Here is a 25,541-nt window from a genome sequence, read left to right as displayed (position 1 = left end):
TCTACGAACGATTAGCCTGTCTGTCGAGAAACGAAAGGAAAAACAACTCACCTTCTCGCCACTGTCGCTTGGCAGATAGAAGACCAACACCGTAAGGAAGGAGATACCCATGCACGGTATTATAAGGTTGACGGTGTAAAATAGAGTCTTCCGTCTCATGGTGATGTTGAACGTGATGTCGAGGTAAGGCTCGTCGCAGCACGTGTAAAATTTTTCATTTCTGAAAATGAAACGGCGGGTAACGCCCCCTAAAGGGTACAGACTCGGCGGGGAGGGACGTCGGGCGAATTGTTATTCCGAAATTGAGTTCACGGGCGTAGGTGTATCAGGGTCGTTTCAGGAGACGGTGTGCGTTGGTAAGAAAGGTTCGTAGGCGTTCTGGACGAAGACGGTACGTTTGATTATGCTCCGGAGTATGGTTTCGGGACGTGGCACGGTCTCTTGGAAATTGGCTCGGACCCGATCGAAATTGTCCACGGTAGCTTCGAGTTAATTTGTCAAGGAGCGGGATGACTTACCTCACGGCCGGGACTTCGAGGATGTCCCACTCGACGGAAGTATAAAACTCCGACAGATCGACGCCGATGTCGACGACGTTGCTGCCCTGGATTTCGTCGATGTGGCGGAGATCGACCTGCGGAGGATCGCGCAGAAAACGGAAATAAGAAATCACGGGTGTTCCTCTTTCGAAGTTCGAACGACGCTGAGAAGTTACCCACGGTGTAACACGAATTTAAGCGGTACGCGAAATGTAAGTTTCAACGGACAAGTTTTACCCGATCGTATTCTACCTCGACTTCGTATTTCCTTTTATTTTAACGTTTACTAGGTTCGTATTATTGGTCGGGTAGATACGCGATACGAGGTGAAACTTCCAACACGGAATTGAACTCTCAGCGAAGATATTACCGTATTCGGTGTTTCTTTCGTTATTTGTATTCGATTTACTCCCGTTAATTGGTTCGAGAGACGCGCAGGAGCAAAGACGGGCAGAATTCTTATCCGAATAAAAATCTTCCAACGATACTATTTAAAGATAATCTACGTATCGTTTAATAACTCGACATTAAATATAGTTATGTTGAAAAGAAATGGAATAAAATTCAAATTGTATTTTTAATCGAGAAATATAGATCGTTTTAACACGCGAAGGCTATTCTCTGGGGTTTATTCTCGTAGAACCGAGTATCAAAGATTAAAAATCCGAGGAGATTGATTCTCGAGGAATCGTTGACCGACGACCACCATCGTAAACGAAATATAGGCGTTCTCCGTTACTCTTCGATAATATTCGCATTATAATCGAGTTCGGAGTCGTTCGCTACAGTGAACACGATAAATTGAATAAACTGTTTTGTATCTGGTTCCGAGCTAGCATTCGCCGGAGAAGATTTAATTAAACGGCGTTACCGTAGGGAATAAAAATGGAATGTTTCGAATTTTTCGCGCGAGACGGTTAGCTCGAGTTAAACGGTCGTGATTTTGCAAACGCGTGGACGTTCCCGCGATAAAGATCGGTGAGAAATTGACACGAGCGTGTCAATTAGTTATCCGAGGAAACGCGTGGCATTACGGGAGCGGTTATCTTTGATCCACTCGTGGAACGGAATGGCACTCGATGTTCCTGATATTCGCGTCCATTTCTGTCCGTTAAGTCCGGGCTAACGAGATTCCCCGGCAAACTGCACTGGAATCCATGATTATTCCTTCGAGACAACGACCAGAGACGAGACGGTGAACGCAGACACTCGATCTGTCGCTCCAGTCGATACTCGCGATTGAAATTTACGATACACTCGTCTTATTTGTTCCGCGAAATGTTTGTGGAACGGGAAAGTGTCTCGAACTAACAATCGCGTGATGCAGTCGTTGAACACAGTAGCGGATCTAGACTCATCGGAGCCCAAAGTTAATTACTTCGACGGCTCCGTTTTTACGAAAGACAAGTGTTGAACCAGTTCGCAAATATTACGTTTCAAATTAAATTAGATCGTTTATTCGAGAATAAAGAAATTTGTCTTCTATATTTCCGAATAGTAATTGAACCAAAAAGTCAGTAAATAAGGATTCCGGTTCCAAAGCCGAAATTTCGTTAGCTTCGGGACAGATCTGCCATTGGCCGAACAGTAAGAGCTACACAAGTGGAATAGTTTTTGTTTTTTAATTAAGAGTATTATCGACGAAGGAAAAATTTACTTACTGTTTCCTCGAAGATTGTTTCGAGTTTTTATTTTATTTTAGCGTTACGAAAACGGGGAAAGAATTTCGCACGAGCAACGAACCCTGTATCTGGTTTAAATGATTCCATTATCGCGTAGCTACGTTTCGAAAGAGAATTTATCTCGTGCCACCCAGTATACGGCTGGAATTGATATTACGCGAAAAATAGTTATTATCGTCATTGTTGTCAAGATCTTTCTTTACAATGTGCAATTTAACCGTATTTTAATTACAATACCGGTGAATTCTAAATTGCAGTGCGCTATATTCGCAATAATAACAATCGTCTCACAATGGAAACGATTTGGCTCCATTAATGCTATTGTCGTTAACACCGTTAACGAGAGAACGTAAAACTATCAAGGGACATTTACACGAAAATGAATACGTTAATTGCCTTAATTATCTTTGATATATTTCACCCGATACTAAAATACTAACGGCAATCGTTTCAATACTGGCAACACCAATCCGACGATGTAACGTCGCTAAGCAAATTTAACGAATCGGAAGATGAACGGTGATACGATCCTCGCGGATAAAAAATTAATCGCAAATAATTATCGAACCGTTCGTCGCGAGATCTATTCACTTATTGCTACAACAAAGGATAAATCGAAACCCCTATATTTTTCAACGATTGTATTCGTCTCGTTTGGAAATGGTCTCTCTCATCGATCATCGTTTCCGTTTATCGAGTCCCTGTTCGAGTTCAGACATCTGCGTCTTGTCCTCGTTGCGCGTTTATTCGAGGGAAATGATAATTCGACACGAGCAACCGTGACCAGAAAGGAGACGAAATCGTTTCGGAAAATTGTATCGGTATCTTGATTCGTATTTTCCGAGCCGAACGAGCAAGGGTTCGGTGACTTATGGGCGGGTAGAGTCGGTTTGCCAAGAAATACACCGAAAGAGCGCGGTGGTTCTTTCTCGATAAATTAATTCCGTTTGCCGCATCGCGTTTCCGTCTCTAAGAGACTTTCGATACTCGTCATCGCGCGGTACGTAATCTCGAGAATCTCTGGTACGAGTAAAACCGATAACAAGTCGTAAGACCCCGAGATCGCGGAAGATGGCCCCCTACCGTCGACAGAAATCGACGATCCTCGGATATCGCGCGGTGTATACCGACCGGTCGTTAAAAGCATTCCGCGTAATCGTCTTTTACGGAATGTCCATTCGTATCCCCGTGAAGCTGATCGATCGGTACGCGCTTCTTATTAAACGTGCTCGACGAACGATATTCCGTTCCGCGTGCGATCGCGCATCGAAAACGTCGAACCTACGCGCGGGTACAAGACGATGCATTATTCGGTCCAGTGTATAGATATTTTACGCGATACTGCCGGGCAAATCGTAGCCGCATCGAGAAGCACGACAATCGTCGGGGAATAATAATGCGAAACGATCGCTCGCGTGCCACTTGTAGCTTCTTTACAGGTGCATTCCACCGTCGGTGAATGAGCCATATTCTGCGAGTTTCGCGGAGATCGATCGCACGTGGCATTATACGTGATCCACGTAGTCGTTTGTTTGGTTGCGTTCGTCGAGTCAACGAGTAGCTACCGATGTTTCGTTCGGAAACTCGCTTTCGAACCTAAAGTACATCGCGACGACGTAGTGGACAATCGGAGAGAATCCCTATTTCGCTATCGATTCAAATAATATTTGTTATTTAGTCCGACTACGTACGATCCGCGTAGTCGTTTGTTCGGTTGTATTCGCGAAGTCAACGAGTAGCTACCGATGTTTCGTTCGGAAGCTCGCTTCGAAACCTAAAGTATTATACATCGCGACGACGTAGTGGACAACCGGAGAGAATCTCTATTTCGCTATCGATTCAAATAATATTTGTTATTTAGTCCGACTACGTACGATCCGTGTAGTCGTTTGTTCGGTTGTATTCGCGAAGTCAACGAGTAGCTACCGATGTTTCGTTCGGAAGCTCGCTTCGAAACCTAAAGTACATCGCGACGACGTAGCGGACAATCGGAGAGAATCCCAATTTCGCTATCGATTAAAATAACATTTGTCATCGCGAAAAGGCAATGTACGAGCGAAAAGATGGAATTTACTTCCGTGCGTCGATTCTTTAATTTTCGTTTTCTTCTCTCCTCTCTTTCTTCGCGCAACATTGTATCCTTTTTTCTTCTCAACGTGTATAATCCCGGTACCGTTATTATTTCTCTCACGTCGAGAACATCCCTCGGAGGCATTCCTTGTATCTGCTTGCAATACCGCGCGTCCGGTTCTCCCAGAGGCTTCGAAACTACGGTAATTCCTGCACTCGAGCGACAATATTTTTATTTTTTTTTCGCACTGGATTCGAGCCACGCGATCATCCCCCCGGTTGTTTATGTATAATTCAGTACCGTGCGACGACGACCCGTTGACTCGAGCAGCCGACTGGTTCCAGATGGGATCGAATTTCACGCTCCAACGAAAATAAAAATTTCGACGAGAGTGGCTTGCATAATGTCGGGAAATCAGGGCCAGCAAATTTTATCGATACGCGCAAACGTTGCTCCGAGAGGAAAACGAACGGGATAACTTTGGTTTCGTTTTCTTGGAAACGATGCTCGCTCGAGTCGAAGAAACACAAGCTACCGGCGGGGATGAATCCCGATCGTAAATACGAGCTACGAATTGCAATATTTACTCTCCAGGGCCGAACATTTTTCACCGACGATGTTTCGTCGTATCGTTGAAAACAATAGAGACTCGCGTTTGGTCGAGTATCGGTAGTACAATTGCCTTTGCATTGGGTTATTTACGGTTGCAAAAGCGAGATATTGGCTTATCTTGGAAATGTCAAGAAACGCAAAGACGCGACCTTTCTTCGGTATCGATTGCACGTGTTAAAATTAGGAAGATACTTTTCTCCGTCCTTGGAGAATTCGATTTACCAGATGAACCGAGGTGCAATCATAATTTACATATCGTGTTTCGTCCTCGACGGAACGTGCAAGCGAATTTTGGAGAACGACAAGATGGGTGACGAATTGCAACGCCTTGTAAATAGTTTTCGGGTACATGTTTAGGTGCGACGATATCGTAGTATAATTTAAGTACTCAAATCGGTGCTGGACACTCACAGTGTCGATTTTTCCTTGGCTAGTGACTTCATTTGTCCTTTTTTTGTGAGAAAGGTAACGTCTTTGGGAAAGTGCAGGGTAAAGTCGAAGCCAATGATGGCCCAACTTACAATTTTGAAATCATTACTTCACCCTGAGGGAGTCCTAGTCACGGTGGATCGTACAGATCGTACAGTGGAACAGAGACTCGTACAACTTTGTGACATCACGATAGCAACGAGATCTCGTATCGTAGGTAAAATACAGTTACGGTTGCTTATCTAGCCGGTGCATCTTCGTTTACAATTATTGCTTCAAAACCTCTCGAACGTCGTTAATATATAATTGGAAGTGTAGCCTTTACGCGCAAGGGTATCAGCTACGCGCACATGGTGCAATCTTTATTCGAACCCTTGTGAACACAAAACGCACAGACGAAAAAGTGAAACGCTTTCGTTCGACGAGTCTCCGTTCGATTGATTATAATTTCGTGGGAAACGGATTTTTCTAAACTAACTATCCGCTTCGAACGATAATATCGAGTTGCTCGGAAAGTAGTTTCGTTTTCCAAAATGGAGAATACACGATTCGATGAAACGTTTGCACGCTCTAAAAGAATCGTGTTTCATTTCCACGAAAAAAAACGAAATCACTTTCCGAACAACCCGATAATAATCATCGTCCATTTATAATCTACTTTCCGCGCAACGAAGGGAACGTTTCTCTCTAGTATTTCCCGCGAAACGAATCCTGAATATCGAAATTAACTTGGATTCGTGAGTACGTATCGAACTCGATCCCATTGGATCCCATTCGTTATCCTTCTCGAGGGTCTCGTTTGAGTTCAACCAGATTCGACAAAAAAATTCTCCACCCGTGCTTCGCACGTTGATATCGTTTCGTTCGGAAAGTAATTTCGTTTTCCAAAATGGAGAATACACGATTCGATGAAACGTTTGCACGCTTTAAAAGAATCGTGTTTCATTTTCCCCCAAAAAAAGAAAAAAAAACGAAACGACTCCGCACAACCGAACGGTCGATCGACTCGTATTAAAATGATATTTGTAGTATAATTATAGCGATCACGTCCGTGCTCGGGATCGGTTCCGAAATGATCCCGCAACCGGGAACGCGATAGCGGAAAGTTTGACCGCGGTCGAGGTGCACGGAGCGAGCCGGAAATTAGATTAAGAAAGTGGAATTAACGCGCGCGATTCGAGGAAGCGGCGGGCATTTGTTTATTTGCATGTTATTGCGCGCGTTATACGAATAGACGGGCGGCTTATCACTATTCATGAGACTCGTGCGCCACGGGCCACGGATGCGCGCCGAACGAAACGCGCATAAATTTCCAATGATTAATACCTCGTCGCCGTGATACACGGAGTTATTTATCGTACGCGCTCGCCGGCCAATTTTTCGCGTGCTACCGACACTCGACGACCGGTAACGTCTTTCCTCGAGGAGTATCTCCTCTCTGGGAGAGGGCTACCGGCGAACCTTTGCGCGATGCCGTGCAGAAAATTAATTTTAAACAAGTTCCCGACACACCGGGTGTCGAGCAAGAATTTATCACGGCCGTCGAATGATATTTAATCGGTGTGTTTCGCGTTCACACGGGTTTCGAGAAAGATCGGAAGCGTAGCTGATAAAGGTTACATCTCCAATTGTAAATTAATGTCGTTGGAGAGATTTTGAAGCAATAGTTGTAAACGTGACCGGCTAGATCAGCAACCGTGACTGTATTTTACTTACGGTACGAGATCTCTTTGCGATCGTGATGTTACAAAGTTGTACTAGTCTCTGTTCTACTGTACGATCTTTTGCGCGATGTTGCAAAGTTGTATACTGCTCTCTCTCGTTCGAACGGATCCGCCGTGACGAATACTTGCCCAGGGTGGAGTCTTGATTTCAAAATTGTAAGTCGGTCTATCATTGGCCTCGACTTCACCTTGCACTTTCTCGAAGACGTTACCTTTCTCATCGAGGAAAGGGCAAACGAAGTCGTTGGCTTTGGAAAACTCGACACTGTGGTTATTCAGCACCGATTTGGGGACTCGTAAATTATACTACGATATTGTAACACCTAAACGCGTACCTTAAAACTATTTACAAGACGTTGCAATTCGACACCCGTCTGATCGTTCCCAAAGACTCTCTTGAAGATTTCATGGAAGACGAAACAGTATTAATTCTGTTCAACTTTCGCGATTGTCATTTATCGCGATTCACTTTGTTACAAATACAGTCGTATCGATAAGAACACTTGGTCTATTGTAAAGGCAGAACGCGATCGATGCAACCGGTCGATAATTACTTTCGAAAAGTTTGTAAAAAAGTTAGAACTGAACGTCAGGGCGTTGATTGGTTCCTCGTTCCCAGTTCCCTCGGTCCCTTGTTCCTTAAACGTTTTCTCGGATTCAGTTCGCGCGAGTACCGGTTCGAGAAGTCCCGAGGTCGAAGGGTACGGGAAAAGTAGAGGGTGGAAGGTTACCTGGAAGCCATCGTAAGTCCACGAGCCGAACTTCATGACGCACGTCTGCTCGTCGAACGGAAAATATTCGACGTCGATCTCGCAGGAAGACTTGTATATCGCCGGTGGCTTCCACTCGACCCTCCCTGTGTAATTTAACGTCGCCTTCGTCGCCAGCGTCACCTCGAAATTACCGTCGGCACTGTCGGATCGGGAAAAGAAAAAGACAGATCACTCGATCGATCACGATCTATCGCGCTCAACCCACCCCCGACACGTTCGAGCTCGCTTACGGTAGGAGCCTTGTAAACCGAGAGAAAAGAAGCTCGATCGCGAGACTCGATTAGAGAAAAGTAACGCTCGAGCTAATTTCTTCGTAGTTTCACCGTCTTGGTTCGACGTTCCAACGAAATTTCACGTCCAGTTTCGGTTTGGCGCGCGATAAAGTTGGAAAGTTTCGGATCTATCGATTTCGTATCCGTGATAAAACGTCGAACGGAACGCGAATCGTTTCGACCGGTTTTCAATTTTAACGAGTTCATTCGAACACATTTAACAAGTGGATATTTTCGTATCAATATTTCCGGACGGAGATAATAGGTAGTAAAATTGCAGACCGTAGCGTTTTATGGGACTCACGGTGTATTAAGCTCCTTTACGAGCGTGTTTCGGTTTTCTCCTACCGGTGCAACAAAATTCAGATGTTATCCGTGGCAGCTCGCCAAACGGTTTTTCACGAGCCCACGGAGAGACGACAATTTGTAAAATTGTTATTGAAACGAAAGGGAAGTACCAATCGCGAGAGACAACCGAGGTATCTCGACGAGATCGATTCTTGCGTCTCGCGGGCTATCTCGGACCTTGGAGCAATAGCGCGGAATATGAATTTTTCTCTCGAAAACGATCGAGTCGAAATCGAATCGCGAGTGTAACGAGGACGGAAATCGTTTCATTGTTCTCGAAGCTGCTCCAGAATTTGACCGATCGGAGCAGGTGGACAAGAACGATAATCTTACTTGTTGTATAAAACTATATCGGGCCTCCATATATGATCGGATGGTACATGCAGCATCTCCACCCCACCATATTCTTTCGGATCCCATTTTAACTTGTAATCGTACCATGACTGCAAAGAAAATATTAAAATTCGATTATTTCTGTGAAATCGTGGGGCCGTGGATGGCCTCTTCCCGTCGAAAAATGTCTGGGAGGATATAAACGTCGCGAGAAAGGATCGCTACCGAAGCAAAGAGCGAACGTATTAGAAAAATTCTGGAAACGAAAAATAATGGAGACTGGAATGCACTGAAAATGAAAAATAGCGGAAACGGAGTTGCACCGAAAACGAAAAACAGCGGAGACCGAAATGCACTGGAAACGAAAAATAATGGAGACTGTAATATACTGGAAGTTGAAAAAAAAAAGAAAAAAAAAAAAAGAAATTCCGCCGGATTTTTCAGCGAGGATTGCGTCCGGCGCGAAACCAAATTAAATCCGCGATAAAAGGTATCGAAATCGATGCGAATAGGCTCGAGGAGTGATCGTCGTAGAAGAGTGTAAACTTACGAAGGAGAAACTGCGAGAGAAAAGAGAACGTTTCGCGGAATTGTATGCCGTGTGCCGTCACTCGTGCTACGTGTGCTCTGATTATCGTACAGCGATTCGCTCTTTCAGCGTTTTCCGCGACGAATTGTTTCTGTCGAGCGACGCCTGCCACGAACAGAAAGCCTACTTTGTTCGCAGCGCTGAGCAGTTTTGACGTTTGTCAGAATCCACGTGGATCAGATTTCCAGTGAAATTAATTAAAGCGAAAGGAACGACGAATCGTGCCACCGATAGGATAAACGTCAAGCGAAACGTATCAGATCAGCTTACAGCCGGTGTAATGTATTGTCCCCCGTACTCCTACAGGAGAATAAAAGTGAAACGTTGTCGCGGCGGTTACAAATTTTTAGAAATTAATTTCCAACGACTCCGGTTTTACCTACAAGTAGGCCAACGAAAATACCTGCGACGTGTACGACGAATTTTTTTCCAAACCGGGACCACCTACACGGTGCGCAACGTTTTAATTTACAAATGCACGCGTCGCGAAAAGTACGTTCAAACTGCGGGAAGTACTTCCTATGTGGTTTTGTTTTCTTTTTAAACGACACACGGTATATTTTTCCTACGGATCGATAGAGCTTAACGGGACCGATTCAACCGTACGTATTTTTCCCGGCTTTATCGAAAAATTCCGAAACAAAACGAACTCGCTCGAAGCGCAACGCGAATAATGTCACCGATACATCGTTGCGCTTAAAAATTAAAACGAGACGCTCCGTTTTATCATCGCGAACGGGGACACCGGTCCCGATCGCTGGTCCACGTAGTAGAATTTTGTTCGCCAATTTCCTTCGATCGCCTCTGTTCCCGCCTCGATGAAACGTACTCGATCTCAATCGAGGGTATCCACACCGTATTTACGGACGATTAATCCATCGGGTAGCGTCGGTGGGTAACGACCATAAGTACATAACGACGAGGCCCGATATCGAGCCGATGTCGGCTCGGTCCGTCGCCGCGCCGAGAGGAAAGTCCCCTCACGGTGTATATTAACCAAGCGCGATGTCCTCCTGTGTAACTAAGAAAGGGTCGATGGATTATTCGAAGGCCCTCGAGAACTTCTGTGTACGTTTCCGTTTACCCAACGAACCGCTGTTTCGTCGATCGATTTCATCGGCGTGTTCCCGCGCGAACAGCCAAATCCTACTGCAACGGAGAATTATCGAGGGATCAACGTCGCCCACTTTCCAACGGCGGTCCGACCGAACGTTTTCGAAGTAGTCTCTCTTTAACTTCCCGACGAGCTATCCGAAATTTACAGCTGCCCCGAGGATCCAAGTGGAAACGTATCCGGTACCGTGAAACGAGCCGACATTACCCGCTCTTTGCCTTCAATGGGAAATGTCGTTGATTTTTCTTTATAAATTTTCAACTTGGTACTTTTTCTTCCTTTCCAAATAAAAGAACGGAATAATTGTGACTTTCCGCGTCGAATTTAACGCCGATCTACTTCGGATAATTCGTTAAAGTATAAAATCAACTGTACACAGTGGATTGTTAAAATTAAGAAAAGAAAGAAAATATTTGCACCGAGTATTTTCATATTTTGTTGTTAAATTCGTTTCTACGGTCGTGTGGATGTCACGAGGCGCGATGCATTAAGATTTTTCAAACGATTTTTCCACTGTTCGTACACCTTTCGATGGATCGAGTCTCGAACGGAGAAAGGGAGACAAATCCTGGCAGAAATCGCGAGTAGTATTAGGTCAAACGTTTCGGTCGATCTTCTCGAGGCCTGCTCGTAAGCGAAATTTATTCGAGAGTGTCCAGGTTCTAGCTACAACGGTGGAAACATTCCTTCTAACGCGAGACCGATCTTTCTTTCTCTCTACAATGGGGGAAAGATTAAGTGGTCAACGACCGCGTTCGTTGGACACGCAGCGTGTACACTGGTTTATTTTACCACGGAACGTTGAACTTTTCGCTGGGTGTTTCGCCTCGCCAACTGTACAAGATATTTCGTGATCGATGAATTCCTCGTAGAAAATTGAATCGACCGCGTGGAATGGATCTTGCTCGTGCCAGGCGTCGTTTTACAAATGGCTGATTCGAAAAAACGGGCGAACGCGAATCGCGCGAATGGAGGGATCGAGAATTTTCCACCAGGCGACCGGATTGTCGCGATTCGTGCAAAATAGTAATAAAAAAAAATATATATATATATAGGGAGGGGTGGATATGCACCGGAACGAACCCGAGTCTGTCTTACGTAATCTAGCATTCGAAAGTGGGTTGCACGGTTCACCGAACTTATTTTGCGACTCTCGAAGCTTCTGGCCGATTTTCGTGTCACCAGCTGCACTCCTCTGCGCGTATTTATACAGTATTTCGGGACACCATAAATCGGGATACGAGGGGAGGAACGAAACTCGCGAAGGATAAAAGAAAAAACTCACGATAAATACGGGTCTGGAGAGAGCTGCTCGTTATTGTAACCACGTACCTGTTCGACCCACAGGTTCGTCGTCATGATCTGATTCTTCAGGTTCTGGAAAGAAATTGAAGGATTACGGACGTACCGTTGCGTCCCGCGCAAGCGCTACGTTGCTTGTGAAATACTTTTTCGTTTGTTATTCGGAGGACTCGTTTAATGTCACGGGAACATATTAGTCCGTAATTTTCTCGAGTCTCATTCACCGGTGTCGGCTAATTTGGAAACTCACTACGTCGATCAACTGCGAGAGTTTGAGCTTGATTTTAACGGTGAGGGCGTCTGTGACGTTGACCACTGGACGAACCAGCTTGTTGTAGTTCGACAGGAGGTCGTCGTACAGTCGCTTCGCGTCTGGATTTCCTGAGCATCCTGGAACATTCGTGTTAAAGGACGATGAATCGTGTTCTCGGCTGTATCGTGAAGACGGAGAGTGTTCTCGACGATCCTCTCGCGAGGAACGACCTACTATCAAAATTGGTGAACGGAAAATTTGATCGGTAACGAACGACATGGAAAAGATACGCGAAAATACTTCCAATTCTTTTTTAATACGCAAAGCCTACTCGTACAAATTCATATAATTCGACAACAACGAGTAGATTAATCGGATCGTCGTTGTCGCGTTAAAAACGTTTCGGACTACGCGCGAGAAAGAAAAAGGAAAGGAAAGTGTCGCGTTGTTTGTTTTTCGACTGGAAACACCGGGAAATCCCTTCGAAAAGGGGAGAGGGGGTGAAACCTCGTTACGGAGGTACGAAACGTAAACAGGTCGGATTTCGTGCATGGGTTTAAAGCGGCCGAACCGGAGAGGGAGTAAACGCGAAACTGCGAGGGGCTTAATACGCGAAACAGGAAAACTACGCAACTACGTTCCTCTACGTTCCTCTACGTTCCTCTAGGTCGAGCAACCTATCCTCGCGGACTCGCTCGTCTTTACCGAGCGTACCGCTTTACGCGTGTTTCAGACGACGAAACACGCTACGGTAAATTTGCCATCGTTTACCAAGTCTCTTTCAACGCGTGCAATTTGCATCCGCGATGAAACACGATCGCGCCCGTGTTACCACGATTCGAGTACGTTAACGCGGTATGCATGGAATAAATAAATACGCGTTGTCGTCCAATCAGTGTTCAATCGTGGCTACGGCGGTACCGTTGTTATTGTTTCTTGCTGTGTTGACACGTATCGATTACTATTAGCTATTAGTCGGAGCTTTGCGAGTTATAGGTAGAGCTCGAACCACTGATTATCATCAACGCCGCGATAATGATATTTTATAAGTCGAGACGATCGGTCGAACGTAGCTGAATATTTCTTTCCCTCGCAGGATGTAAAAGAGAGCTCGATGAGTTTTCTCGTTCGATGAGAAGTGAAGCTATTGGGTTCGTCGTTTTATTTTTCTCACTCTTATTCGTGTATTTACAATTGTTCGAAGTTGAAGTAGTGTTTCTTTTACAATGGAAAAAACGACGAAAGTTATCGAAGAACCTAGTACTTGACACTTGTACGCATTCGGTTATTGTAACACGACGATGCAACGATCTAGGACTTTGGAATGAAAAATCCCTCCCGAAGGTTTCGAAACCCTAGAACCTTTCGAATCGACCACCCTGTACGTGCGACGAACCCGGCGTTGTTAACAATTCAATAGCCGCGTTAAGGGCCAAGACATTTTTCTCGGTTCTCGTATTTAATTCGCCGGTTGATCGAGTTTCGGTGGAACAATTATCAACGATTAAATTATAACGGTGGATCAACGCGAGCGGGGCGGCTCCGTTACGGATCCTCGGTCTCTGCTTAACGTTTTCATTAATTTCGTAATAGATTTCGTTGGCACTGCCCCCGGTGATATTATTTATCATTTCCGAACGCTATATTATCAGTGTTTTACGAGCTTCCTGGAGCGGTACCAGGATGGTTCATAATACGCTTCAACGTACACGGAACAACGCTAGCAACGATTTCAATTTTGAAGCGGTGCCAGAGGATCTTTACGATACACCTTGCGCGCACACGAACCTTCGAGTGACGTATTCGTGCGACAGTGTTCTTCTTTCGTATTACGAAAGACGGAAACACACCCATTCCTCGCACCGACTATCCGATATTGTCCAACGACTCGAAAGCGTGAGTTATTATTGTCACCGTGACTGTTATTGCACGAGTAAAGACCTTTTAAAGATCAACGAGGCTCGCGAGGCAACCGGTGATCCGAAATGAAAATTGTAAGATACGTTGTTCTCGTCGGTTGTTAGAGTATTTGGCGTTGGGCAAAAGAGACGAAACACTGCTACGTGTCCCAAGTCCAGTATCAAGTTGAAAAAGTTGGGAAATTTCAAGGCAGTCGATGTGACTGCTAAAAGTTGCGAGAAGTCGGGTGAGCTGTGCGCTATTCGAGTGTAAATCCATTTAGAGTTTTATCGAGTCGCGTATACGGTGTGTTTTCGATCGATTTAATTTATACGCGATAAACAGGCGTTCCAGGTACTCGGAGTTCGACGAATCGTTTGTAAATAATTACCAAAACGAGTAAATCGTCCATAGTATTCGAATCGTGCGACGGTTCGCTTACGGTTTCTGTAACGCTGTCGAGTGTACCTTCTCGAGGTAAATATAGGTTTTCCTTTCTGTCACGGGCGAACGAAGCAAAGATTGGACTCGAATCCAGAGTAGCGTTTCGCTACCGGTTTTAAACGATGTATTTCCAATACGGCATTCTTGAAAATATCTCCGGCGAGGGAAAAATGTGTCACAAAATCCGCAAGAATAAGGTGAACCGGAAAAGTCGCGGACAGATTCGAAAGAACTGCCGGAAAAGTTGATACGATATCGCGTGTAGCAAACCGAGACGCCGCTGGCGGATCGATCGAAAATCGTTTACGCAATATCGCGCTGAAGAGTGAAATAAGTCCGAACGTTTAAAGGACATTATCTCTTCTGGCACTATCCGAAAACTCGCTGCATCGCTCGTCTATCCCGATCGGGAAAATTTATACCACCTATCCGACGTAACCTACAGAGATACGTTCCACGATTTTTGATCCATCTGTCGATTATTCGAGGAAAAAATATTCGACGTGAAATTCGCAATGGAACGTTGCGTGTATTTGGAATTTTTTGCTTCATCGATGCTAACGATTTTTTTCCGGGGACAAACTTAAGCGGACAAATGGTAAAAGTGATCGTTATCCAAATCTAAGGGGAATATATTTTTGGTTCAAATTTAATTTTTACTTATTGCGTATCCTCGCGATACGTAGAACAGAAAAGTATTCGTTTTTTAAAAATTCCAATATAAAATCACTTGTCGATCCGCAACCGCGAAGGAGTGCAAGAAATATCAATATCTAAATGTTGCATTATTTTATCAAAGTTTTAGTATCGGTACGCGTAACCCTTCCGCATCGAGAGATAATATTCCCGTTGGAATGAAATCACAATCCGTCACGTAATACAGTGGATCGGAGACGGTAATGATAACCCGCTACGCGAACAGACGGCCGTCGATTCGATCGCAATCTTTCGTGAGTAATCGGTTAACTAGCCGGAAATTACGTGCGCCTCGAGCGTGCCAGGTTGGTTTTCGTGGAATCGCATACCACGAATTGCGAGCTGGATCGAATCTGCGAGAGGCCGCGATGCTGCACTCGCAACGTTTCCAACGTTTTCGCGATCGTCGAAATACGATGTTCCGTGTAGGAAGATTATCGCGATCGTGAAAAATCGTCGAGGAGAAGGAAGAAATTCGAGGGTCCGTGGAACGAGTGATCCGATCTCGGACTCGGGGAAACAACGATCAATTTCTCCGGTGGAAGAACGATTTTCCGGGATACGGTCCAATCGCGACGAGAAGAAGCGCGAGTCTTTCCCACCGTTAGCATTTTAATCGAATGCCTGTTATCTAGGGAACAATTACGAGACCCCGTATTCATTTTTATTCGAACGATGTCGAATAAAACAGCAACCGAAAGAACTTACTTTATTTTCGTAGAATCGATCAGTGGACGTTTAATATCCTTAAAAAGGTTCGGTAGTCGATTACAAACGGAAGATTAAATTTTGAATGGTGTACAGTAGAGGCAGTTCGGAAAGTTTGTTTTACTTTTACTTTCTACGACCGCGATCGCGATTGCCCGGGACTTTTCGATTATCGCCGATACGAGGGCAGAATATTTCCGTCGTTGGGAATAAATAAAAAGGACTTGAACGCTTGCTTCCAAGAACGTGTCTACTTGGATAGCAAGAGTGAGAATATACGGTGAGCCGATCCGACCGGCCGAGTAGTATCGACTTACAGTTCGCGTTAAGTAGTATTGGCCCGTGCGTATCCGAGAAATAAATCCGGTAAACGCGAGTCGACTGGGTAAGTGGTATAGACTCGTGCGTGTCAGATACGAAGAGTGAACGTGGCACGAGCGTGTAAGTAACGGCCCCGGTATTTCACTCGAGTAGAATAAAGCTTAAATGGGTAACTGGTATTGGCCAATGCTCGAATAGATGTATAGAACGATACCGTGGTTAGTAAATATACGGTCGAGAGCCGAGAAGATGATTCTCGAATTAAGAGGAATGTACCACTCGGGCCAATGAGGACAGCGAAGAGTAATTTTCACTCGACCGCGAGCCTTCGAAGCCCAACCGAAACGTCTAACCTACGAACGATTTCCAATTCCTTCTACGGCTCGATTATTCACCTGTACTAACGCGCGTGAGTGGAACAACAACGAGGTACGTTATCATTTTTGTTCGCTCGAAGGTAACAACTGCAATGTAGCGATACGAGCAACGATTACTCATACAAACGCAAGAAGAGTGAGAAGAGTAAATTTTTCCCATTCGAGCGCGATTAATCGCAACTTTTGCAGCTCGAAGTGCGGCCGGCACCGTTCCGTTGAATTCGCTCGTCGAGAAAAGAAACGAGCGGGAGATTTTTTTGCTATCGATTCGATACGCCTCGCGGGTATCCGGACCAAGACGAAAAAAAGGGAAACGGGACCGGACAAAGGTGGATTTGTTATCGACGATGCGACAGCGAATAAAAATTCGTTTCGAGCCAAGTGGATCGCGTCGGGCGTGTACGCGCGCGCGTTAATGGAATCAGACGAGCGCAACTTTTTCTCTCGGGCGATTACGACCAAGAGGAGAATCGCGAAAACGTACGAACGAATTCGAGTGAAAAAGCACAAAGCGTTCGGCATTGGTCGGCTAGAAAAGAGGGTCGATTAGCGGAAACCGATTACTCGTTTCTCCGCGGAAACCGGTATTCATAACCGAAGTAGGGGAGAGCCGCCTAATGCGTACCGATCCCTTCGATCCTACTTTTTTTCAATTTCATTCTTATCGCTGGATACAAGCACCATTTGCATGGAAATAAACGGAAAGTATCGACGACGAATCGACGGAGGACATTTTGTTTCGCGCGTGCTGGAAATATTTAGAAAAATGAGACACGTTTCGTATAATTTTACAGCTTAACAAAACGTAGCAATAACGTGCACAGAATACGCATCACGGGGCGATAAAAGTTGCAGAGAGAGTGTACGGAAAGAGCGCAGTATTTATTATCGTCTCAATGGTGTTTTTACAGCGTTTGTTGTTCGCCATGTATCGATATTTTTTATCATTTACATTCACAAATGCGCTACTTTCGAAGGAAATACGAATTTGACGGCTCTTCTCTGTGTTTAAAAATCGTTGTAACTCGCAACGCGTATACTCAAATAGTTTCGTATTTTTCGGTCGTGAAATCGCTTGGAGAAAGTATTCTCGATTCGAAAGGTTTTATATTTCTCGCTTCTGCTGGCTACGCAACTTTTGGACGATGCGTTGGATACTTTGAACGATTTTTACATTGAGTATGGAAATTTAGAGTATCGCCGAAAACACTCTGCTATTCGCCAACGTTGATTTCTGGTCTCCTCGTTTACACGGGAATAGTTCGTGCTCGAGGATAGTCTTAATGCCAAAGCTCTCCTTACAACGGGAAAAAATTTGGGTCGTGCACTCGGTGAAGTGTAGCTACATTTACAATCGAACGTTCTTTCGTTCGGCGATCGCTGGTTCGGAACGTTTTTCCCGAACACGCGCGCTAAGGGATTACATACCTTTGTGAATTCAAATTAATCGACTGTTTTCCTTTTTTCATTCGCTCGTTTAATCGAACGTAACGGGACGAATGCTCTCCGAAAGTTTAACGAGAGAGTTCCAAAAATCGACAAAGTTTCAACATTTTTGAATCGCGAACGACGAGCTTCAAAATTCCAACCACTTTCGCATCGAATCGCGCAGAAAGTTCAGCTACGTTCAAACTGCGTGCACGCGCGAAATTTAATTCGTCGTACCGTATCGGCTCGTGTACAACTTTAAAAATAATCCGTAACGTATCCTCGATCGGATAAAACAAAGAAAAAAAGAAGAAGAATCAATTCGTCGAGTAGTTCTTCTCGAATAAATCGTTGTAAAAGTCGTTTTAACGTTGACAAAGGCATGTACCCCATTAAGCTTCGTATCGGTTCTCGTTTCGGTAACTCCCTGCGATACAGAAGCTCTTCGGCGTATCGAAGTATTCTCTAAAACCGGATTTTCCCCTTTTAATCGTTGCAACGGAGGGTGGGATCAAGAAGAAATACTATCGGAGCGATCAGTCGGTGAATCGACTGCCGTGAAATTGTTGCTTCGATCTAGCGGGCCGAGTTCGCCAAATAAGAACGAGCGGTATATTACCTATACGATATTGCATTTCGCGCGGGACGGGATTGCTCGATGAGCCGGACATATCGAGAAATATTGAGTTCCGTGGCGCGCGCGGGAGACGTTTAAAAGACACTTTATTCGAAAGCCTCGAGTATCTACTTATCCGTTGTTTATTTCCCGGAAAAAGCCCGGCGACTTTTCGTTCCCGGGATCCTCGAACGGAAAGAATACCACGGGAACGCCGAGATCGATACGAAACAGAGAAACGGGACCGAGTTCGAGTTATCGATGCAACTGGGGAAATATCGGCCCGAGGAAGTTCGCGTATCGTTACGTTCACGGTTTCGAGTTTCAGTTTTCGCATCGAGGACTCCGCTCGACGTTTACATTATTGCGGAAAATTCGTTATCGATTCGTCGCGCTCGCTCCCTTGGCCAGGAATGTTCAACAACGTCGCAACGATGTTTTTCGACCGTAGCGAACCGTTGCCCCTTGGCGAGGATTTCGATGCGTTCAACAGGCGGAATATTAGCGCGAGCGCGGTAGAGTCAAAGTACGCGAAGAATGGAACCGCAAATGGCTAGGTAAACAGACCGTGGCTACGTAAAGCATACTTGCGCTAATTAGGTAAAGGTATCAGGTCGTGTTTACACAAGTTCGTGTAAGTTGGCTCGGACTAATGAGATAAGTGGTAAGAGATCGTGTTTGCGCCGAGAAGTGGATCGTGAATGTGATTACACGGATAAGTGAGATAGCGTCGCGCTCGGCTCGGGTGGATATTTAACGAATTGATCGGCAGGTGTTCCATCTACCGTGGAGAGTTGAGAAGCTGAGCTCCCGAAGCGGACGTTTTCGAAGGTCTTCGAAGGAAAATATGCGTTACTCGAGACTGTCTACGTTTCCTTTACCGACGGTTCGGTGTCCTCCTTGATCGAGAAATCGTCGTTCCGAGCTGTAACGAGCCAAAGAGATACGACGACGATCGATCGAGCGTAGCGCACGCACCGTTGGACGGACAAACGGTTTACGTTCACTCGGCCAAGTAGAGGAAGACAACGAACGATCGGACGCGGGCAGTCGCTCTTCGAGTTACAGTCGCGGATAACGTAAGATCGTACCCGTACGGACAAATAACTCACCGCACCGCGCGAGTTTACAGTCGTTCTCGTAAACGGAGTATCTGCCGAGTAACCGACCTTTCGCAACTACCGTCCGTCGCTTATCTTCGGACTCTGTTCCCTGGATCGAGTAGAGCGATTTAAAAAAAAAAAAAAAATGAAGAGGAGGAAGGAGAGCAGCGAGTTTTCGCACCTACGTGCACCCGGCCGGGCGCGTAACGGCGTCGTGAAAAAGTTAGAACCCGTAACACCGTTTAATTTGCCCCTTAACTTTTTCCGCATCTGGCATCGTTTTGGAGTTACAGCCTGCCCCAGTTCGCCCCGAAACGCCTACCTATTTATAATATAATCGCACCCCTTGAGAAGAACGTCCGTGGAACGCGGTGTTCCCGAAACTTTATCCCGCGGCTCGAATCGACTTCTTCGGGACGCGCATAAATTTTGCACACGTGTAGCCTTTCACGCGTCCACGCGTCCACGCGTCCACGTTTGCACGCGAGTGCGGAAACGTGCAACAGTCCCGGCTCGTCTGGTTCGCTCTTCTTTCGTGGACCAACCGAAACGTTGCTTCGCGACCACTCGGAAAAGACTAACGTTGTTCGACGTTCTCGGCGGCCATTGTGCTCCCGCGCGTGCACCACCGAGCATTTACATTTGAATGGGTCTCGAAGCGAATACGGCCGATGCATATGCAACAGCAGTCGTATCTTATACGATAGTTATTCGTTGTACGGTTATATTCGGTGGTTATTGTCCGGCGTTGATGGGCTCCGTATTTCGGATCCCCGTTGGGTCTCCGCGACGAGATCACGGCTAGAATCTGGAATCTAAAATGTAGATTGGATGGATCGTGGTACGCAGGACGAATTTATCACGAATTAACGGTAGAAGGTTTGGAGAGCCGATTGCTCGGTAAACAGACGGGTTATCCGACTCGTGTAAGCCAACGGGGCTTCGTTTTACTTACCCGACCGGTACGATCCCGGTCTCTTCGCCCGACCAGCTACCACCTCGATCTACTTGCCGGAGTACAAAGCTACTTTGGTTGTCTGCGCTGGCACGGCCAACGTTGCTTCCTAGATCGGCCAAAGTGTATTCCACTTGGACCGACCGTACGCCGACCCTTTTCTAATTAGAACGAGAGATATACCGTATCCTCTTTAATCGTACAACGTGTGGCTATTCCGAAATTGGATTTACCGTCGCGATGCACTTCGATAATTTAATACATTTAATATACTTTGTAATTTCAACGGCGACGAAAGTTTAAACGTCGCGAGCGCGGACCACCAAGGTACAACTTTCGCGCAAGTTCGGTGATCGTATCCGGAGCACGATGTACGATACTTTGAAATTATTCCACGCGAGTTTGTAACGTTTCGTACCAGAAAATAATTACGATCGCGAAGATCGAGGTGTTCTCTTTCGACGTTCAACGGAGGACTGTTTCTCGCGCGAAATAAACAAACGAGGATAACAGCGACGAGCGATTTCGAACGATCGCAGTTAGGGACTCGAAGTTGTAGTAATTCCGTTACGCGACGAGGGAAGACGTAAATTCCACGGAAACGTCAACGTCCACGTTGACGTTCCCGATGATACAATATTCGCGATAGGGGAGACACGCGGTCTCTTATTGTCGGATAGATTTATCGAACTTACCTGATATGAGCACCAACACTATCCACATGATCCCCACCAGGCTCTTCATCATGTCATTGTGTCACGTCCAACTCATTTCTTCTCGCCTCCGTGCTCTCCAGATCCTTCAGTTCTAGCACTGAAACAGGGCAAATGTTGTTCGGTGGAGTATACCAGTCGATGCGCCTTGAATAAGTACTTACAATTCGAGCCGGGCACGTTTTTCGTGATAAACGGCCAACGATTCATCACGCGCCACCAATTAAACCTCTCGACCGCGGTTTCCAGCGTAATACAACCGAACGACCATTTTTACCCATAAAAATTACCTAAACGAACCGCGTCGACGGTGCTCCGTTCTTTATTTCTACGGTTAGAATAAAATTTCGTTCGATCGAAACGTTACTAATTTACGAACGCGTTAAAGTTCCACGAAATTTACATTTGTTGCAACGTAACCAAGTAAATATTGCGGTTCGACAGGGACGAATCTATCGGGAACTTGACAAAGCTTCGTCCTTGAGACGTCCTTGTTCCTCGATTCTTTAATTTAATTATTCGGAAACACGGAATACAAATTTTCTTCGTACTTGAAAAGCGGGAACTCCTCATTTGTTTTTTGTAATTTTATTTAACGCTCGTTAAGAACACGGATGTATTTGTCGGAAAAGAAATTTACCGATATTCTTCGAGACTTTTTCCATCGAGAACTTTCCTCCCGCGCAAGACGCGCGCGCGATGTTTCTCTATCCAGGGAGTTTTATTCGTTGCAAAATTTCTAAAAAGGGAGGGGACCTTGAGAGTAATTAACTTCGGGGAATCTAAAACTCGCGAGTACGTTGAAATCGGTCGGTGAGAATCGACTTTTCTTTTTAATAGAAAAAAGTGTTCGCCAGCGACTGACGCGAACTCGAAGACGCGCGATACGATGCTCGTAGTCGTGCAGGGTAGATGATTTATGAAACGAGTGATTAGAGTTCGCGGCGAAACAGCCGAGACTATTTTTGCGCTTACGATATGTTCGCGGCAGATGGTTATCAGTGATTAATTAACCGCGGTGGACATTGGTAACGCTTTTCGCTCGGTTAGATAAGGAATTCAATTTTCTTTTACGGGGGGCAGATTAATTTTATCGACTGAGCAAGCACGGAAGCGCAATTTCCTAAATAAACGCGTCCCGATCGCTGCTTCGAAATTTTTAATTAATCTCCCCGCTCAATCGTGAAATCGTTTCTCTACCAGGCTCCGCGACAAGACTCCGCGTTTTTACGAGACGTCCGTGCTTATCTTCGCCAACTTTCGTTCCACGAATTTACGCGGGTACTCGCGGTACTCGCGATTTCGTATCTTCGCTTGAAATTTTCCCGTCGAATCTCGTAAATCTTCGACGCGTATCTTTCGGCCAGGTGAGAAGAAACGCAGCCGTATCTCTCGAAATATCGTCGAATCTACGAGCGAGATACATTACCAGGTCGCCGCGCGGTGCACGCACGCGTTCGCGTTGAAACTTTCAACCGAACTCGAAACTGGAAGCACGAAACTCGTTTTCAGTTTTCTCGATCGGAATTACTAACAATGACCAACGTACTCTTAGAAAACAGCGAGAAGATAATACGTTCGCGTTACGTCAACGACTCGACGTTTATCGATCGAGAACTCTGCCATCGAACGAAGAGGACTCTTAACCATTAAGAACGGACGAAACACAGCAGTGAACGAATATCGATATCGATTAACGAGAACATATCACGTGCTAACAAAATTGAAATTTTTCTCAAAGATAAACGTTCGTCCATCTTCTATCGTTTCAACGCCACGGATTTTCCAACACGTCCTGTCCACCGTGTTGAACAAATTTTAAAAGAGTCCAGTATTTTACCGTGGACGTATTAAACATACCGTAGCGGGGATATTTGCGGGATCGGAGCGATCGTGTCCGCTACCGCTCGACTTTTTTCCGTATCCAACTAGACGGAAAAACAGTCGAGTTACGGCCGCGTGGGCGATTGAGGTAAAATTTGCGAACGAGCGGGCGTTCAGATTCGGTAATCGGCTGGTTCGATCCGTTTGAAGCCACCGCACCGTTCTGTGCCACGTGGACCGCAGAACTGCGGCTGCAGTTGGTGCGTTCTGCACGCCCGCAGCGTTCTATACAGCGAACGGTACACCAAGGTAGATCGCCAACCTGCAACCGGCTCGCTCATTTCTAGTCCAGTGCAGCTACAATTTTTTTCACTTATCCGCTTATATAACGCCGCAGTAACCGGTTGCGCGTGCAACGCTCCTCGTAATTCCCCTAACGATCTCTCTCTCTATCTGCTTCTGGTCTCTTCACGAGCGTTCTTTTTCAATCGACGGTTTCTCAGCGACTGGTGAACGTGCATTACGATGCATCCGTGCCGGAAGAAAGGGGTGAAATGTATTGGGTTTTGCGGAGTAGTCATTTCGTTTTCCAAAGTGGAGAATATATAATTTAATAAGATGTTTATACGCTCTAAAACAATTGTGTTTTGTTTTCACCAAGAAAATGTTTTGTAGTGGAGAATATATCATTTAATAAGATGTTTATACGCTCTAAAAAAATCGTGTTTCATTTTCACCAAGAATATGTTTTGTATATATTCTCCACGTTTTCCAAAGTGAAGAATATTTAATTTAATAAGATGTTTATACGCTCTAAAAAAATCGTGTTTCCTTTTCACCAAGAAAATGTTTCTCCACGTTTTCCAAAGTGGAGAATATACAATTTAATAAACTGTTTACACATTCTAAAAAATTATGTTTCATTTTCATCAAGAAAAATGAAATGACTTTCCAAACAATATTCAAAGACGAAAACGTATTATCGCGCGAAAGATTCTTAGCCATTCCTTAGAAAAAGTTACGGTATTAAACAACACGTGAGAAAATTGTACCAAAGTTATGGTGGATTTTAACCGTAGATGAAACTTCTCTTGGATCGCGAAAGAGAATATCTGTACACCTGTCCTAAATTCCAGACGCAATCTCGTGGCGCGAGTACCACCGAAACAAGTTAAATACTTTCGAGCGTTCGTTGAAAGAATTCTTCGTCTCGTTTGTGTTAGGAAAATGCGCGATACAGTGAAAAAATCCCCTAAGATACGACGCGTTAAAACACCGTATCGCTGTATTCGAACGTTTCGATCGGTGCTCGCGAGGAACGCGTCGCCGTCTCAAAAGCTTTCGTGTTTCTCGCGTGAAAAGGCGCAACGTCGGTGTTAAAATTGCCAACAGCTATCGCACAGAAGCGAAACTTGTAGAAGACGATCGAAAACGTTCGCAGAGCCAGTGCTTTCAATTGCTCGTAAATAAAAGCGACTCGCGTCGATGCAGCACGATCCCGAGACTATTCAGCGATGTTCATACGCACGTTCGTGTCAATTTTCGCTCGGGACGTGGGAGTCTGGAGATCTCTGGAAACGCAGTCGTTGCACTTCGAACAAGCAAAATGCCAATAGACGGTCCCTGGAGGCACAGCTGAAAACACGAGTTCGAGAGACAGCCTCCTATCGTCATCGATTATTTTCTAGAGGATCGTTCTCCGTGGAAGCTACGCGACACGTGTTGTCAACGCGAACCAATCCTACGTTCTCGTTGACTGTTGCTTTCGACGGACGAACGATCGTGTCTGACAATTTAACGTAAATAATCGCGAAGAATTTAAAGAAATTTTGCACCGTACATCTTTCAAATACCATCTACCTTTACCTTCTTTCGATTATTCCATGTCGCTACGCTCTTAGATACAATCACAATTCGTATTAATTACAGATACTTTCTCGCAGGGTTAAATATCCACTCGTATTAGAATTTTATTTATTTCCCGAGAATGGAAAACTCGAGGCCGGTAATTTTACGAGGAAGGACTCGATTAAGGCCGACCGAACTGTCGTTCGCGTTATTTATCGCATCGGTTGTTTCGACCCTCGGTACGTCGCGATCGGTCTTTCGGCCGGTTCGTCCAGATAGTGTGAACAGCGATTATTTAGGGTGAAACTGGAGGGGATATTTTTGTCGCGATGTCCAAGGGATTGTTGCGTAGTTGACGCGTGTTCGTCGTTCGGGCGTTCGCCCGATACCGTGTCCACGGCTGGTGAACACGCGTTGCAACACGCCGTGTTAAAATACGAGGCAATTAAATAATGGAGTGATAAAACGAGACGGGGCGGTGTAAATATCATTTCGAGGCGGGTGGGCGCGTTAAGCGGTGACGGATCGTTGTGTCGTCGGTCTGGCAGAGTTTAATCCGCCCTCCGAT

At 45.4% G+C, this 25,541-nt stretch overlaps 1 protein-coding gene across 1 annotated transcript in view; it reads right to left on the bottom strand.

Moving 5' to 3' along the window:
- The window catches only part of Nachra3 (nicotinic acetylcholine receptor alpha3 subunit), a 127,124-nt gene that overhangs the window by 12,408 nt on the left and 89,175 nt on the right, over positions 1 to 25,541 (bottom strand). Inside the window, exons 3-9 of the mRNA XM_076307509.1 lie at positions 21,284 to 21,401; positions 12,039 to 12,178; positions 11,819 to 11,863; positions 8,784 to 8,893; positions 7,789 to 7,969; positions 519 to 634; positions 52 to 220 (exon numbers count right to left, since the gene is read on the bottom strand). Coding sequence (XP_076163624.1) covers positions 52 to 220; positions 519 to 634; positions 7,789 to 7,969; positions 8,784 to 8,893; positions 11,819 to 11,863; positions 12,039 to 12,178; positions 21,284 to 21,335 — 813 coding nt within the window. The 5' untranslated portion in view covers positions 21,336 to 21,401. The remainder of the gene's footprint in view (positions 1 to 51; positions 221 to 518; positions 635 to 7,788; positions 7,970 to 8,783; positions 8,894 to 11,818; positions 11,864 to 12,038; positions 12,179 to 21,283; positions 21,402 to 25,541) is intronic.

This window comes from Ptiloglossa arizonensis, chromosome 3, assembly GCF_051014685.1.
Source record: "Ptiloglossa arizonensis isolate GNS036 chromosome 3, iyPtiAriz1_principal, whole genome shotgun sequence".
NCBI classification, from domain to species: Eukaryota; Metazoa; Arthropoda; class Insecta; order Hymenoptera; family Colletidae; genus Ptiloglossa; species Ptiloglossa arizonensis.
This window is presented reverse-complemented; position numbering and strand designations above follow the sequence as displayed.